Source organism: Ammodytes marinus (assembly GCF_949987685.1).
Source record: "Ammodytes marinus genome assembly, chromosome: 4".
NCBI lineage: Eukaryota > Metazoa > Chordata > Actinopteri > Uranoscopiformes > Ammodytidae > Ammodytes > Ammodytes marinus.
The window spans coordinates 22,236,508-22,254,081 of NC_137233.1; the positions used below are offsets into that span (position 1 = coordinate 22,236,508).

The 17,574-nt window shown below is 38.5% G+C and overlaps 1 protein-coding gene across 7 annotated transcripts in view; it reads left to right on the forward strand.

Moving 5' to 3' along the window:
* The window catches only part of plekha6 (pleckstrin homology domain containing, family A member 6), a 65,984-nt gene extending 49,880 nt beyond the window's left edge, over positions 1-16,104 (forward strand). For 6 of the 7 annotated variants that reach the window (XM_080026103.1, XM_080026106.1, XM_080026105.1 and 3 more), the window contains 8 exons: positions 829-883; positions 2,486-2,589; positions 2,993-3,151; positions 3,613-3,765; positions 4,321-4,454; positions 7,383-7,534; positions 10,104-10,211; positions 12,034-16,104. In XM_080026103.1, coding sequence (XP_079882229.1) covers positions 829-883; positions 2,486-2,589; positions 2,993-3,151; positions 3,613-3,765; positions 4,321-4,454; positions 7,383-7,534; positions 10,104-10,201 — 855 coding nt within the window. In that variant the 3' untranslated portion in view covers positions 10,202-10,211; positions 12,034-16,104. Of the gene's footprint in view, positions 1-828; positions 884-2,485; positions 2,590-2,992; positions 3,152-3,612; positions 3,766-4,320; positions 4,455-7,382; positions 7,535-10,103; positions 10,212-12,030 lie in introns of all 7 variants that reach the window. The other variant, XM_080026104.1, reaches the window with a different exon arrangement.
* The last annotated feature ends 1,470 nt before the right edge of the window (positions 16,105-17,574 follow it).

Genomic DNA, 17,574 nt, shown 5'->3' on the forward strand with positions numbered 1-17,574 from the left:
TTCTGCTACTAGAAACCATGTCAGCTGCATGTTGTAACATAAAGTGTCAAGTGTTGTTATGCTTAACACAGTACATTTCAGTTCAGACTGCACTGTAGGTGCTTTGGCATGAAGGCCCTTTCTTCATGCCAAGTTGGTAGGAGTACTGTTATCTGAGTCATCATCATCCATTAAACTCTTTATGTGTGTGTGCATTTGTGTAGTGACTTGATAGTCATGTGGGTATACTATTTGAACATGGTTACACCAGGAAGCAGTACAGTGAATGTTAATCAGCATTCTCACAACCAAAGTAGTGCTGGAAGCTTTAAATAGACCACTTCCTCTCTCTAACTGGACAGTGAACGAAGTAAATTCAAGGGCACAGTGTTGTACCATCCACTCATGTTCTAATTACTGGCTAAAAGCAATGCTGCCTCACTATTGTGGAGCAGGCTTTATTTGGAGGGGAATAATCCTCAGGTTGTCTCCGTTCCATCAAAGGTCAGCGCTGTCAAGACGGTTTGAAACTGGTCATCAGCACAGTCAAAGCTTACCCAAATGGAACTCTTGAACTCATCAAGCGAATCCACTGATCACCACAATTCCATTGTAATGAGGTGATTTTGGTCTGGAATTTCACTGTAATACATTCCGGTTTGATCAGAGTATAATGTGTACATGTATTGGATTGCTTCTGCCATCTACGGAACACCTTGCCCCCATGGTAAATACAGTAATGCATTATTTAATGCATTCTGTTTAATCAGTAGCTCCTGTCTACAAGGATTTATCACCATCCTAAAGTCATTTTGGCATGACAAATCATTTTAATTTTCCATTTTTCAGCCCAACAACATCAGTGAAGTGCAGGACCAGGACAGGCAATCCACCATGAATAAAGGTATGCCAACCTAAGTCAAACTCTGCATGTGAAAATCTTAATGATCCTTTCTCAACCATGATCATAATCCAGTAACACATACTTCTGTACACTTATTGTAAGGTATTAGAATCCGGCTATAATTCAAATCTTGGAATTTACTTTTGAAGACTTTGACATCTTAAAAAAAAATATTTGAATTATGGCAGGATTCTAATCCTATACTATTGGAGCATGGTTTTTGACTACTTAACTAATTCGACTAAAAATTGTTAATTATAAATGAAGAACCTGTAATCCGGTGCAGCATTTAGTCTTACAAGATGTGACTGTATGATCAAGTGAGACTGAAATGCATACTTGTTAATAGGAAAAAAGATGCATACACCTTACAGTTTTTTTCGATTGCTAAACCACAGTGGGCACAACTGGAGCGACAAGTGCAAAACTCTAACAACAGTATGCAGAGCAGCGGTTCATTCGGACCAAACTCTAGCTCGTTTTTCATTGATAAAACACAATTTTCAAAACTCTACACACCTATCTCATGGCTTAACCACAGCCTGCACAACACTGTAGATTTCCAGCACTTTTTTTCAAACGCTAACACACTACTGCCACAACTGTAAACCACACATTCAAAACAGAATGAATGTCTAGTGCATTTCAAACACTGCAGATTGCAATTTCAACTGAAACACTAAGATGTCTTGTTTTAGAATTGTTAGTGAACATATACAGTATAAAGAGAAAACTCAAAAATATATATTTTTTTGTAAATGGACCAATGAAGACAGGTTGTTGGAGGGAGAAGAGTGGCAGTGAGAGTGTGGATGTGTGGAGGAAGACAGAGCTGTAATGTCTGTTGAAATACAGTAAGGGCTACACTGATAGACCCTGTTGTGAATCATGGTCTCTCATTGAGAGAGGCAGGGTTGAGAGTGCAACCCAATCTGCAAAAATCTAAAGTTGCATCTGTAATACGAATTTTCCAGCAAACAAACAGCTTAGAGTTGCATCCTTACAGTAAATGACAACATTACAGGATAGATTTCTGTATTACAATTATAGAATATTTACACAGATAAATACTACATTTGGAAATGTTTTCCTTAAAATATACAAAATGTGTATCTATTGAAGCAAACTTCTGATTTTCATTTCTTTTTGTTTTCCTAAAAAAACTGGTATGTTATAAAATAAACAATTTCATGTGAAAGAATTTCACCCTTTCATCAAAGAAAATATTACGTAATTTGTGTGAAATAACTAAAATTATTCAAACTGTAAAGATTAAAAGTTTGTAATTTATGTATTGGGGTTTGATGCTAGTGTTTGTACTCTGAGCATATTCTTAGTGACAGTGTGTGTTATCTCAGTGAGGACAATTCATAGTGTTTGCTGCACTGAGCCTATTTTGCAGGTGAAGTGAACTGTTCAGCTCCAGTGACTGTTGGTAGTGCAGACTGTAGTTAGAGTTTTGCACATTGAGCTACAGTTGTGCCCACTGTGGGTTAGCAATCGAAAAAAACTGTAAATACAGGAGAAAGTAGGGAAGGTGGAATCTCAAAGCTCCCTATCTCTTTCCATGGTGTCTTAATAATATATTGTGTTCCTCGCCAGTTGGCATTGTTCCTCCTAGAACAAAGTCCCCCACCGTCGAATCACACAGCAGATCTGCTGGAACTTCCCGATATAATGGCAGAGGGCCTAATGGAATCCCTAAGGTATGTCAAGCTAAACTTCATGTAGCCTAAACAATATCCAAATGTTTATCCAACCCACAGCATGCAGAGATGTGTAGCCTTAAATCTTCAAGAAAAACATTGTGTGGAAACCGTTCAAAGTCATTTAACCAGTGTGCACAGGAACCCTTTGATAAAACAAACCATGGCAAATGTGGGGTCTGAGAACTTGTATATTGCCTTCATGTGATACTTTCATCATTGTATTGCTTATACAAGAACTCTTGTTCGTTTAAGCAAAGATACTTAACAGCATTTCAACACTGTCGTCACATCTACCTAAAGCTGGGCATGCACTGTACGACTTTAGGAATCTTGTTTGAAGGACTAGGACCAAAATCTTGCTTGAAATACCATGTGTGTATATGTCGCATCTTTGTCACAGGAACGTCCAAAGAGTGCTGTGTTCACTGCAGAGGTAAAGTCGAAGATGAGCGTGGAGGAGCAAAATGAGCGACTCCGCCGCAACCAGAGCAGCTCTGTGAGGGACAAGAGGCGGAGTTTAAACCTCTCAGGAGGCCTGTCTCCAGCCACCTACAAAATGGTATGATCAACCCTGTTATTTGCCTTGTCAAACATTTTAACATATTCAATTAGGGGTGTCAATGTTAACGCGCTAATATCGTGTTAACGCAAACTTCTTTTAATGGCAGTTATTCTTATAACGGGGGATTAATGCAGCGTGTTCTGTGACCCTGGGCCCGCCCCGTAGTTTGGTATGTTTTGGAAGCAGTAACGTTGTGTATCGCCGGTAGAGCCAAGCCTCTGTGAGAAGAAATGGATAAAGGGTTTTCTGAATGGCAAGTTGAGCTTCAAAGCTCTGTCAGATGTCTCTCAGAGTTATTTGCTTTTACTGTACTGTGGACTTACACTTGTAGACTAAAGAGACAATCAGCAATAGTTTTCTTATGTTGAACCTAATTGTATTTGTGTTCATATCCGTGTGTGTGTGTGTGTGTGTGTGTGTGTGTGTGTGTGTGTGTGTGTGTCTGCGCGTGCTCACAGATTCGTAGGCGGCTGACAGCTCATGAGATTGACATTAAAGACTTGGAGGCAGCTGTTGGAGGCCAGGGGCAGGAGTCGCCTCGGGAAGAGATTGCTCGCCTCAGACGGCTTCAGGTGGAACCACAACACTACAACCTGGACATCAGCAGAGAGGTGCTTTCATCACTCCTTCATTTACTCACTCTTTCACTCGTCAATCATATACCATCCTTTCACACTGAGGTAGCTGTGCCGTGGATGGTTATGAGATTATGGCTAATAATCAAATCCACTAGGGAGGAAATTAATGGGATTATTACTTCCCGAAGTTGAGCTCTAAAAGGCTTGTTATAACTGGAACTACAAGGGAAGGGACATTTGTTTTCCAAGTGTATCCATTATTCATAATGACGAAGCTCCAAACAGGAGACCCTGTGTGCCGTAAACAACACAGATGTAACATGTAACATGATTGGTAGCAGCCTGCAGTATGTGCAGTAAATGCATGACAAAAAGTAAATTTTATTAGGAAAATCAGTAACACTAACTAAATATTTTAGCACACAAGAACATATAAGAAACATCCTCACAAAAGGTTTTCCTGGGTCATTTGATAGATGATATGAAAGGCATAACATATGGATGCATCAAGGTATTTTTATTTGTGTCAAGTAGGCTAAAGTATGTGTGTAGATCCATGTTTATTTATGTGTATAATTTTTGTTCTAGCTGATGGCTCCTGACAAGGTTCTGATCCCAGAGCGCTACCTGGATATGGAGGAAAGCATTCCTCTGAGCCCAGAGGAAGAGAAGGAGAAGCAGAAGAAACTGGAGCGGCTCAAGACCCTCATTGCCAAATCAAAGTGAGTTCCATATTGTTTTATGTCGCTCACTGATGTTTCAGGACATTTTAAATTTATACCTATTGGTCCGACTTTAAAGCATGCCTTCTATGTACCTTCTTTCACAACAAAAAGGGCTGATTATCATTTAAACTATACTGTGCGTGAATGGTGAAGAAGGCTTTGACTTGTGTTCAAATGTTTTTAATGTAGATTTTCAGATAATTGATTTACAGAAATAGCCATCACAAAAAACATTTACAGTATGTGCAATTCAAAGAAAAGTTTTCACTTGTCAACCTGAAGAAGCTGCAACCTCACCAATTTACCAAAACAGCTTCATGTCATGATTTGATGACAAGAAGGCATCCAAATGCATAGAAGGGACCAACTTTTACCATGGGCAAGATAGCGGGACCTGTATTCTGCAAATTATTTAAAATCATTTCACACATGGTTCTATTTCTTTAAAAATGCAGAATGAAGGAAGTGGAAAACCCTAACTTGGTGTCAATTTATTTCATTACTGTTCATTTCAGCAAGAGAACTGCTTCCTTGCTGAATAAGCTAATAAACTAATATGCAGGGTTCGTACAGATGCTTGAAAGTCTGGAAAATGCTTGATTTTCAATCGAGTGTTTTCAAGGTTTGAAATGTGCTTGAAATCTGAACACTGTGCTGGAAAATGCTGGATTTTCTCTTTATTGACCAGTGTCGTAATTCATCAAATTCTTTCATTTTTTTATTCTGTAAATTAAAAAAAAAATCTGTCGCAATGTTTTCTTCGCCGCCGTCTTGTATGCACGAGTGCAGTTGCTCCCCGTGTTTTCTTTCCTGGGACACGCGCCACACCTGGCGATCGCTCCAGGAATTATCCAGAACCACGAGTCGCTGCTCATGGACCTATTGCTCCCGATACTTCCATATCAGATATCCGTTTCCATTTGGTTATGACGAGGCCCTAATAACCGACAGGCATAGGCTACTGTACGGTCTGCTTAAAGTACCTCCAGCTGTACACAATGGGGGAATCGGCACTTAGAGTTCCTGCCAAAGGTAAATCAGTTGAGAATTTTTTTTCGTTAAAACGTATCGGACTATGTCACTCTGGTTGACTGTTCAATCATGTTCTTCTTTGCAAGTTACACCAAATCCCGAGTTTGTATGTGTAATTGACTTGTTGATACAAATAAATAGCATGCTAAATTGATGCTCAACACCGTTAGCAATTAGCTGACCAGCTAGTTTTCAATAATGTATTGCTCCAAATTCATGTTGTTAGCTAGATAACGTAAGCTTGGGGGTTACTTCATTGTAACGTGATGTTACACTCATGCGAGGAAATTGAGACCTCCGCGAACGTTTGGAGACAGTTTAGAGACTCCCTCGCGACTGCAGTCTCCAACTTGTCGCAAACAGTCGCAGCCCAGTGAGATACGGGCTTAACAGACATGAGTGCCGTGACTTCCTCTTTCTGAACGCGCATTAACGTTATACTTTGATGTGCACTGTGCATTCGAAGCGTGAGGCGAGCCCCCTCCCTGCACCTTCTCTATGTGTGTTGATAGCGTGCCAAGTTTCCGCTGATAAGAATTGTGTCCCCGCCGGCCGGTGAGCGCGCAATCGCGCATGCATCAAACATAATAACGCTTCAATTTCACTCTAGTAAATTCAGAAGTTCTTTGGATCGTTTTGTACATTGTTTTTGGTACATTTGTTTGAAAATTAGGTTTGCAAAGTTATTAATGGCTCATCCGCCAATAAAAATGCTTTTATTCTTCTGTGTAATTAACTGTATCCTATGTATTGCACATTTATAGCACTTTTCATAACACAAATTAAGGTAGCATAGAGGAGGGAGCCTACTAAAATAAAATATCTGGGTTGGTCCCCAGATGTTTTTATTTTAGTAGGTTGGTTTGCATTGGTGTTGAACTGTTCCCTACTTGTTTTCTTCTTTGAATAAAGCCTAATGCTGCTAGTAAAATACCACCAGCCACTCAACCCTCAATAGTAGACATGATATAGAATAATTACCTTTATTACAGTTTAACCAAATGTTTTAACAATAGGCTACAGGAGATATTTGAAAGCACTACACATGCATTGTAGGCTATTCAATTAAATTTGTGTCAGCGGAACCGTGAATGTTCTCCTTTTTTTCATTAAAATGAATGCAGAAAAGGCACACATTGCTTCATAAAAATTCACCAGAATGCAGGAAATTAAGTGTTTAATGCTCAAAGATTTTTGGGGGGGACCCCCAGACCTCCACTTCTAATGTGTCCACACCCAATGTTTACTTAAAACTTGTCCTACGACTTTGCAATTCATGAATTAGTTTATTTTAATAAGATTTTTGATGTTTTATCACATTTTCCAATTGTCTTTATTTCTGATTTATTATAAACAATATGTAAACTTGCAGGACACTAGCAAAAATAATTGGCTGGGAGAGAGGACACTGCAGCAGCACTGATATAGAGTGACAATATGCTCCATCTCATGTGATATTGCTCAAGTATAGTCATGTTGTTATTAACCTGATAGATGGTCATTTTTGGCATATGAACTAAACTGATAAAGGTCTCCTTAGGGCCATACTGCAATTTGGTGATTGTCCATACACATTATATTATGAACACTCCCATTTTACAGATAAGGCAATGTATGAAATCATAAGCATTTATTTATATACTGTATATATTTAAAGCTTCGGCTTCCTTGAAAAAGTTGACATTGTATCTTGAAAGTGCTGGAAAAGTGCTTGAATTTTACTCTTAAAAAGTTGTACGAACCCTGAATATGATAAAAATGATAATAACATAGAATCCAAAATCAACATATACGCAGACGATATATTTGTCAGATGCATTAACCATATTCTTTGACTAAACAACCATCGCCCTCTTCCTTTTTTTTCTTTGTCTTTCATCGCCCTCCTGTCAGTTTGCAGAACATGGTTCCTCTCCTGGATGGCCCAGTGGAGGAGGGTGGAGCTCCAGTCAGCTCCCAGCACCAGCTGCAGGAGCAGGAGAAGCGTATAGAGATCTCCTGTGCCCTGGCTGCTGAGGCATCCCGGAGGAGCCGCCTTCTCTCCGGTGAGTCCCACACCATCACCACTGTCTCACTATGACCGGACAGCCCAGGACCAGCCACCTACTTAACTTCTTAAACTACCTTGTGTACATTTCTGCAGAGGTAGTTTTGGGGAGTTTATCCATGATGCATCCAACTCACATCTGAAATGTAATATATTCTCAGTTGTGTATCAGATCCAGATGTAAATACCTGGAATTGAAAGCTGAAATGTTGATCTATTGTCTCATATTCATATTTTGGTGTCAAACCCAAATGTTTCCAGTCTACAGCTAAAATAAAAGGAATTGGCCTCACCGTTCCAATACTTTTGTAGGGGACTGTAAATGTTATTCCATGGCTTTGACTAGCCATTCACTGTATGTGCATAATGCGGATGGTACAGGACTCCTCTTGTCTTCGGTGTGTGTTTAGGCAACCAGATGGTGTGAGTAATTTTAAAAAGGCAACAACCAATGAAGACATAGTAATGACTTATGGTAAACCAATCCGGGCAAAACTAAACATTCTTAGAAAATTGTAAGGCCTTGTGTTTTTCTGGTGGTATTGTCACATAGTTCATGAAATTATTTTTATTATCAGCAACAATGTGCGGCATGAAGATAATGCAACTTCTTATCTGCAAATATTTCCAAAAATGTATTTATGTAGCACCACCGGCAGGTCAAAGTGTTTTACTTACCCAGTTTAGTACAGACTGACATTTAGTACAACATGGTTCTAAACGAGAGTTGGTTTCTGATTGCTTTGGTGATCTTCAGGCTCTTCATCTTGTGACATCAGGTCAAATTTAAAGATTTTAAAATTGTATTTTAATATTTTGCGTTTCAACCAAATAGCTGCAAAGCTATTCACAATTCCCATCAGCCTCAGCTGTATTCTTTGAGTTGAGTGCCGTCTGCATGTGGCACACTGAACTTAAATGGATAAATGTGGTAAACATGAACTGATAAACATATTAATACACACGTATTGTTACATTGTTGTTTTGAGTGTGTTGGCATGCTGACATTGAGGTTTGTCTCAAAGCATCACTTTGTCTTACTGCCTCACACAGTGGCTACCTGTAGACTGATAGTCCTGTTATACATACATTAAATAAACAACAAAATAATCTATACATGGTTTATTATCAACTTAACCTTCCTCTCGTGTTAGGGTCGCCACCGACCCGTTTTGGATTTCAAATGCATAAAAGAACCACTTACATTTTGTTTATTGCATAAAAATTTCTTGACTTTGTCAGGAACCTCTATTTCAACAAAATAAAAAAAAATAAAAAATGTTTCACTTAATTATAAAATGCTCTGGTGGAAATTATAAAACTGGTGGTGTTAGGGTCGTTTTCGACCCGGTTATAGAATAAGATGTAAAAAACAATAACTAGAGCCAAAACTGAAATCATAAGTGCACTGTCAGCCAACACAATGACAGTCAGCTCCTCTCCCAATCATGTGAGCTCTGGGGGGGGTTCTCATTTTGACTTTTTTTTTCCTCATACCTGCATAAAAGCGAAACAAACAGACGGGCATATCCAGACATGTGAGGTCAATTCAATATAGAGTTGGTGACTTGCACAGTGCACATCTCCTATTTGCAGCATTCAAAAATTAGGAGATATACAGTGAGCCAAGTTCTGGATCATGTTTTTGGTGAAAATGGCCACCTGATTCTAAAAATAAGAGGTGTCAGGTCTGCCGAAGCACTAAGGACAGAAAGATAAAAGTATTGTGCTTTACCTGCAAGAAATATTTCTGCAAAGAACACTGAAAGTGTTGCTCTTTGCCACACATCTGAACACACAACCAAGCACATGCACACAGAGACTTTTACTCTGTTTTTTTTACTAGTTTTGGAACTAGTAATTGATTTCGATTGGTTTGATTTGTTGATTAGTTGTTGTTTATTTGACCTTACAAATCTATATTTTGTGTTGTGACTTGTTCTGGTTTTCATTGTGTGTTTGTATAATGCTGAAATAAAAGTTTTTTTGCTGTTTTCTGAAATAAATATATATGGGTCGTAATTGACCAGTAACACCGTAGATGTTAAAAAGGTCAATAATATTAATATGAAAAAATAAATAAAACAAATTTAGTTAAGAAATGTATTCTCATACCCCTCAGTAATAATCAGGTAACACAACAACCAAATATTTATTTATGATTCTCTTGAGGTTAATTTTACAATTTTTTTAATTGAAATTGAGGCGCATACTGACAAAAAAAAGGCCCAGCTGCCTACACCAAAACTTATTAAAAACAATATTTTCATGGATAAGGAAGCCTAACAAGGTAACCAAGAGATGAGAAACAAACTGGATGATAGATAATTGTTTTTAGTGTTTTTTACAGCTGATTTCAGACACGGGTCGAAACCGACCCGCTAACACCATGGATGGTAGCAGAAAGTTAACACAGGAGGAAGGTTAAATCAATAGGACTTTTGACTTCACTCACAGCATTCTCCAGAAAGTCCCCATATGTCCTCACTACGTCAGCACAGCTCTCCCTCTCTGGTTCACTATTTTGTTTTTGTTTTCCTTCCTGTGTTGACTGCGTCTGCCTGCAGCCCAATGTGCCCCAAGCCCGCCCTCCTCTCCAACCAGCCTGCCCCCTCCCCCTTCCTCTGCTGACTTCCCCAGCTCCGCACACATAATGAAGGTGTGAATCGCATCAGGTCAGTTCACCACACCCCACTTCTTCCCTTTCCCTTGCTTGCTTCACTCTCTGCCACTGCTTTCACAAACGTTCAGAACATAATATTTAACCCAAACAGGTTTTTTTGAATGGCAGCGGTCATGTTCATAAGCTTTGAAGCTTCTGATGACCAATTGTTGTGTTTTATGTTATTAAATGGGCACAGGAGTTTCTCAGATTTTCATTTCTGTCAGCCAAATTTCCGAGGAAAAAAACCCAGATTTTTCTTTACCATAAGTTTGGTATTTGGTTTTCAAGAAGCAATAGAGACAACATGAAGCACCTGCTTGGCTCTGGGAAAATATTGTGCATGGATGTGTAGGAAAAACTTTATAGTTTTTTTTCCAAGCCTCCTTTTTACTGAGCTGTCAAGTAGTTACAATGACATCTACGTACTTGACAGTGACATTTATTTAGCTCAGTATATGTTGTGTTAAACAGGCTGTTACCCTCATCCTATCGACGTATTTAACATACATAGACAGGGGTCACTAGAGACCCCCAGGAAAAAAGTACTGGAAGAAACCACCATCAAGGAAAAATAATACATTACTTGTCTTTTATAAATATTAGTTATTTAAATAATGGCATCTGAGAACAACAGATTACTATATTTTTTAGGGGAATATTATTGGTTTATGGAAATATCAGTGTTTTAGAGTTACTTTGCTGTCTGTCAACTTCAAATTGACTGAGAGCTCCCCTACGCTCTCTGATTGTGTGTGATACTTTAAATTAGAAACTAAGACAACGATAGACTAAAACTGCATAGGCGGTTTACATTTGTAGTGATTAGGAACACATTGATTGACACATTGAAAAGTTAGAATGATAAAAGAAAATACCAGTGAGATATGACAAGATGTTTATCGGTAGGATGATGGTTAAACATCACTTACAATGTCCCCTTCCTCTAGTCTATAGTAACATTGCATTGTCCTTTAGCAGTGAAGTAGCAGTACAAATAAATATTTGCTTAAATAGCTTACAAAGTTAGATTGTCCCTTTTTTCATGATCACAAACTGTACCCAGTGACACAGGGAATCTGAAATGATCATTGTATTTCCGTGTGTGTGTGCAACCTGGTATCACGCCGAGGCGTCACTTCCAGACGCATCCAGACGCATGGACCGGCGGCTCTATTTCACGCCTTGCCTGACCAGGGCGGCTCTATTACACGCGCACCTCCCGCCGTCCAAATGAACGGAGGAATAGTCTAAATTAACGGAGGAATAGCACCAACAGGGGCCGACATGTTCTCCCAGGAATAGCACGACATGTTCTCCCAGCATTTCAATACTATCTAGCTGCAGCCCCCTCGGTGGTTAGGGCAAGGGGACAGGGAGAGGTTATAATATAGATAAAACATTGACGGAAAACCGCGGCCGCCATTTTGACTACGGGAGGTCCGCGACCGCGGCCGCCATCTTGACTACGGAGGTGCGCGTGTAATAGAGCCGCCCTGGTCAGGCAAGGCGTGAAATAGAGCCGCCGGTCCATGCGTCTGGAAGTGACGCCTCGGCGTGAGATCGGGTTGGTTGGTGTGTGTGTGTGTGTGTGTGTGTGTGTGTGTGTGTGTGTGTGTGTGTGTGTGTGTGTGTGTGTGTGTGTGTGTGTGTGTGTGTGTGTGTGTGTGTGTGTGTGTGTGTGTGTGTGTGTGTGTGTGTGTGTGTGTGTGTGTGTGTGTGTGTGTGTGTGTGTGTGTGTGTTGAATAACAACATTGTTTAATTTCCCCTGAGGGATTAATATAGCATTAATCTATCCTCCTTTTCTTTTTTCTTTCCCTCTTTTTGTCAGTAGCTCTAGGCCTAGCGACTGTCAACTTTGATGGAGCATCTTTCTGAGGTATCACTGGACAAACTGACCAAGGAAGATGGCCCCATACAGATTCCTTTTATTTTCTTAAGCAACTGAACTGATACAACAAAAGCATGGGAAGCTTTCAAAGGAGGTTCCTGAAAGGGAAGAGGACCCCAGGTAGAACTCCCATCAACCACTGGAACTCTTAATTCATCCAAATGAGTACAGTTTTCCACTATGTGTGCCCTGCGGTATAAAGGAGGGCTTCAGATCTCTTACCGGCTTCAAGTTGTGTAATATAACTAAGCTCAGGACCCATTCTACAAAGTATGGGTTACTGGTTCAGTATGTTAACAGTATGTTAAGTATTGTTAATAATGTTAATGAACTGAGGTTGGACGTTTGGAAGAATACCGGGGAAGACTTCATATGAGGGGTCCACACTGAAGAGAAACAAGAAAATAGCATCAGAGATTAATGGAAAGTAAGCATCTGCGATGAAGCAGTATGAGTGTTAATGTTAAGTGGACTCTGGCTTCTGGAAACTATCTCATTATTATCTAATCACAACATCAACCTTGAGAAACCGCAAGCCACTGGTGAGAGGAGTGGGGCTTAGTGACAAGCCAAGGGTCTTTGCTCACTCTGACATATCCTGACACTACTTTAGCATCTTTACCATTGTCAAACGCTGAGGACTTTTACTCCTCACCTCACTGTGATGCCTGTATTACCTTGACTTCCATCCCCTACACCACTCCTATCAACCATGTTTGCTATCTATTACATTCATATGCAACCTATAGCCTTTCATACATTTGATTGGGTCAAACCTAATGCCACCTGGGTTCAATGCATAACCCTTCTTTCGCACAAAGCATACACACACACACAATTACAGTTTGTTGCAAAGCTGTAGAGGAAGAAACAAAACCATGACCTGTCTTACAAAGACTAAATTGTGTCCTTGAATCAGTGTATGGCTATATGTAAAATACATTTTCTAACCTCCAATGCTCCTCCCTAATATTTATGTGAGGTGTTTTTGCTCAATTATTCGTAGGATAGTAGAGGAAAATCCCTGATATAAATTGATGTACATACTAAATTGGGTCTTTGAGTATTCAGATGTGGATCTGGTCTGCTTCAGTGTAGGCACATAAGGTCTGCATGGTCATACTTTAGCAGCTATGTGGAAGTCACCTAGCTGTCTTCTGCCCAGGTGGAAAACCTGTTAAATAAAGTTCAAATGCAGTTTTTGCTCATACAGTGGAGTTAATCAATAAGGCCAGACAGGAATCAAGGTGCCTGAGGTGGTTCCAGCCAGGTGTTGGGCCATATTGTCACGAATATCTTTGAAGGTGATCTCATCAACAATATCAAACAGAGTAAAAGAGACAAGAAAGAAAGAAAGATCACCAGTTAACTTTTGGAAGTAATACTCCCAATTAACTAACCAACCATGATTTGTCTGCACAATGAGACTATAGTCAATGAGCATTAATAGAATACAAATTTATAATAAAACACATTTTCGCACAGAACTGCTATCAAAGAAGTGAGAACGACCTTTCCCAATATTGACCTGAAGTTTTTGTGAGACAGGTCTGCTGATATCTGTTGGTACAGTAACCATTTCAGATTTTTCTAAATATGTGTACATTTACCGGTGGTGATAACTTCAGTCCCCCAACAAGGTAGATACATGTACCCACCTTTACCCGTCACAGTTGACCAGGTAAACCTTGCTTCTTAAATATGTCATCTGACATCATTGTTTTGAACAGAAAGCACACTATACATTTTTCATTCCTCCTTAATGAATTCAGAGCAAGCCAAGTCTCCAAACTCAGTGGATCAAAGTGGCTAACATTTATCAGGTTTCCTACATATATTTATTGATTGCGAAATGTAATTTAGTAACTTTAAAATGGAAATATATTTGTAGATATAATATATTTGTCAATCATATCTAAAAATAAAAGAAATTGAAATAAGAATATGGTGTAGCCAACTTAAATTAATTGCAGTCAGCGGTCACACTGGTCCATATCCATCCAATTTCGGTGAAAACATTTTAAACAGAAAATTTCAGTGTTTTTGACCGAATGTAACCCAAAGTGCTGCAGTGCTAATAAGAGGGTATGGTTCCGGCAAAAAAATATATCTAATAAAGTCTGATAAACTCAAATAAATTAGTGAAACAATGTTGCCCTCGTAATGCAATCAAACTCAATATTGTATGTACTATTTTTATTTAAATTGTTTTATTAGAGTTATAGTGTGGAGGAAAATTAAGGCAGTGTGCTGGCGATCTTTCCTGCTCTTCATTGGAAAGACTTACCCTGCTCTGTGATGTGGACGCCAGTCACTTTGTATTTGTGGACATTTTGTCTCATCTACATGGTGGAGTATAATGAGACATTAAGAGAGACAGATTTACTGTGGTTGGACTTGCTGTCTGCATGATTCTGGTCAGTCTGGTATGTTCAAACCAGCGCTGACAGACAGAAAGAGACACGCCTTAAAGGCTTTTCCTAGTAGAATTGACATTTTTCAATTTGGTTTTCCTAAACATGTGTTCATGACAACTACGCTATAGTTAAAATGTGGTTATGTTGCGGCAAATACTTTCTCTAACCTCTCTAATCTTTTGACAACGATGAGTGTGATTTGGTGGTTAGACCATGAAGTGCTTGGACCACAAAGTATTAGTAGCTGGAACTCTTGAGTTGATCACCTTGTATGCAGTAATCCACTCCCATGCACCCCATACAGTGTAATGCTCTTCACCTTTGAAACAGAATGTTCACACTGAGCATATATCTTTGATCCAGAACAGATGCATGTGAATGTAATTCATTAAGACAGAGTTGCATCATGGAGTGATATGATCATCTCACCAATTATCACTGTTTGCAGTTTCGGTTAAATACTCGGCAGAAATGCAGTGGAATTTATAGTGCTCAAATTATTTATTTCCCCCCAGTGATTGTCCAATATATGTATATACTGTATATACATATACACAGGTGCTTCTCCAACAATTTTAATATCAATGAAAAGTTCATTATTTTCCGTAATTTAATTCAAAAAGGGAACATTTCATATATTCTAGATTCATTACACAAAGTTGTATCTAGAATAAATTTCCCTGATAAACGTTGACATTTATAATATCCTATAATATCCAATTTATAAATCCTTTTTTTGATTGGTTGTATGTAATATTCTACAAGAGGATGGTCTGACATATTTCACTTTGTGTAATGAATCTAGAACATATGAAAGTTTAATTTTTTGAAAGGACTTTTCCATGATGTTTACATTTTTGGAGATCATGCACCTGTGTATACAGTAGGTAATGTATTGTATGTTGGATAATAGACAATAGAAGTGACCTTAGAAGAGTAAGAAAAACCCTGCAGTCATTTGAGAGGAATTCTATACTATATTTACTGTCATGTCACATATACCTACATCTCATTCAACCATGCTGTGCCATATGTCTGAAACATGTCTGTTTGTTTTATATGTTGTAATGTATGAAAATATTAATGGCATGACTTAAATCTGGAGGAAATGAAATTATTTACAGTAACAATGGGGGGAGGAGGGGGGGGTCGGCAAACAAACATTTTAGTAATATCGAATGAAATTGGAACACAAACATGGCCAATTTATTTAATAATATGTTTTGAAATAAATGTATAATTGAAACTACTTGTGTAGTCAAATATAATGATAAGTAATCATTCTTGTTTTCATAGTAAAACTGGTGATTTCTATTACACAAAAGTAAATTACATTTATCCCTGTTAAAACAGTGGCTCTGTGGGGGAGGTAAGACTACTGCCAGGGTTTTAGGATAGTGACTGACCATAAAGTCATAGTGACTTGAATGTGGTGCAAAGGGACTTCTGAATACTACAATGTCAAACATCCTGACAACTTCTTCCAGATTGTATTGTGTCACACACACACACACACACACACACACACACACACACACACACACACACACACACACACACACACACACACACACACACACACACACACACACACACACACACACACACACACACACACACACACACACACACACACACACACACACACACACACACACACCAGCCTGTTATGTGTATGTTTTTTCCCATTACACATTTCACTGTTGACCTGTCTGTATTGAAAGCTATTGTATGTCCATATTTTAATTCAGAGACAATAAGTCACATACATTTGAAATGTATGCAGAAAGAAGGTAAATCCTTTCAGTTCAGAAAACAAACAAAAAGTATAAGAAAATACCTCTATTTGTTTTCTTATTTAAAGTTTTTATTTTAAAGGGAATACATTCAATGAGTGAGTGAATATTTTTTTAGATGCATGGATATTTGATGACAAGTTGACGGGTTCAATTTTTACACTGTATCACCTTTTTGCATTTTTCACAAAGAAGACTGTTTTTATTTTATTGCTCTTGAGGATTGTTTGAAGGAGCAGAACATAGATATTTTTGGATGAATTGGAATCTGATCCGTTACAAATGACAGCCAAATGTCAAATGTTTGATACTAGAGGTAGCATTTGTGCATCATGATTATACAGAATTTATACAGTTTATGCATTGGTCAATGTATATAATATTTTGGATTTCAGTTACAGTATATACCTATCACATGTAACCATTGCAACTTTAGGGAGAATAGACAAACTGCTTTGACTATGCAAATTATGAAAAAGAGACAAATAGTACGCTTGCTTTCTGAAAACCTTGCAATAAAGTGAATGTATACAAATAATGTGATTCTCTAGATGCTTTTGAATTGATCACAGTATTTTGTATATAAAAATGTCTCGCTGCCTGGAATGAGGATTTATTTACTGCTGTTATTTAAATCCACTATTTGATAATGAAGTTCACTGCCAAAAACACTACTGAGGTTAACTGTCCAGCCCGTCGTTACCAATAGGCTCTGATATTCTTCAGTCTTTGTTATATCAAAGTGTATGTCTGAATTAATAAAGTCCAAAAACAAAGACAGACTGGATTTTTTCACATCAAACTGTCAAGAATCTGATTTATCCTGTTTCCTGCACTTATTTTTAGTGATGTCATCTTGTTTTGAGATCTTAGCTATTCATTTGGTGAGATATGTGAATGAGTAATGTGTCTGAAAGAATGACAAAAAAAATAAGGCCAATTTTGATAATAAGGAATTAACCTTTATCCTTTTTCCCAACCAAATAAAAAGCTATTTGACCATTTTGAAGAAAGAGCGATGGAGTGCTGCTTCAGATGACCGGGCCTCTATATTGGACTGACCTAAACCCTATTGAGATGGTTTGGGATGAGTTGGACCGCAGAGTGATGGCAAAGCAGCCAACAAGTGACCAGCACCTCTGGGAACTCCTTCAAGACTGTTGAAAAACCATTTCAGGTGGCTTCCTCATGAAGCTGATTGAGGAAATGCCAAAGCTGTGCAAAGAGTGTTCAAAGCTGTCATCAAAGCAAAAGGTGGCTACTTTGAAGAA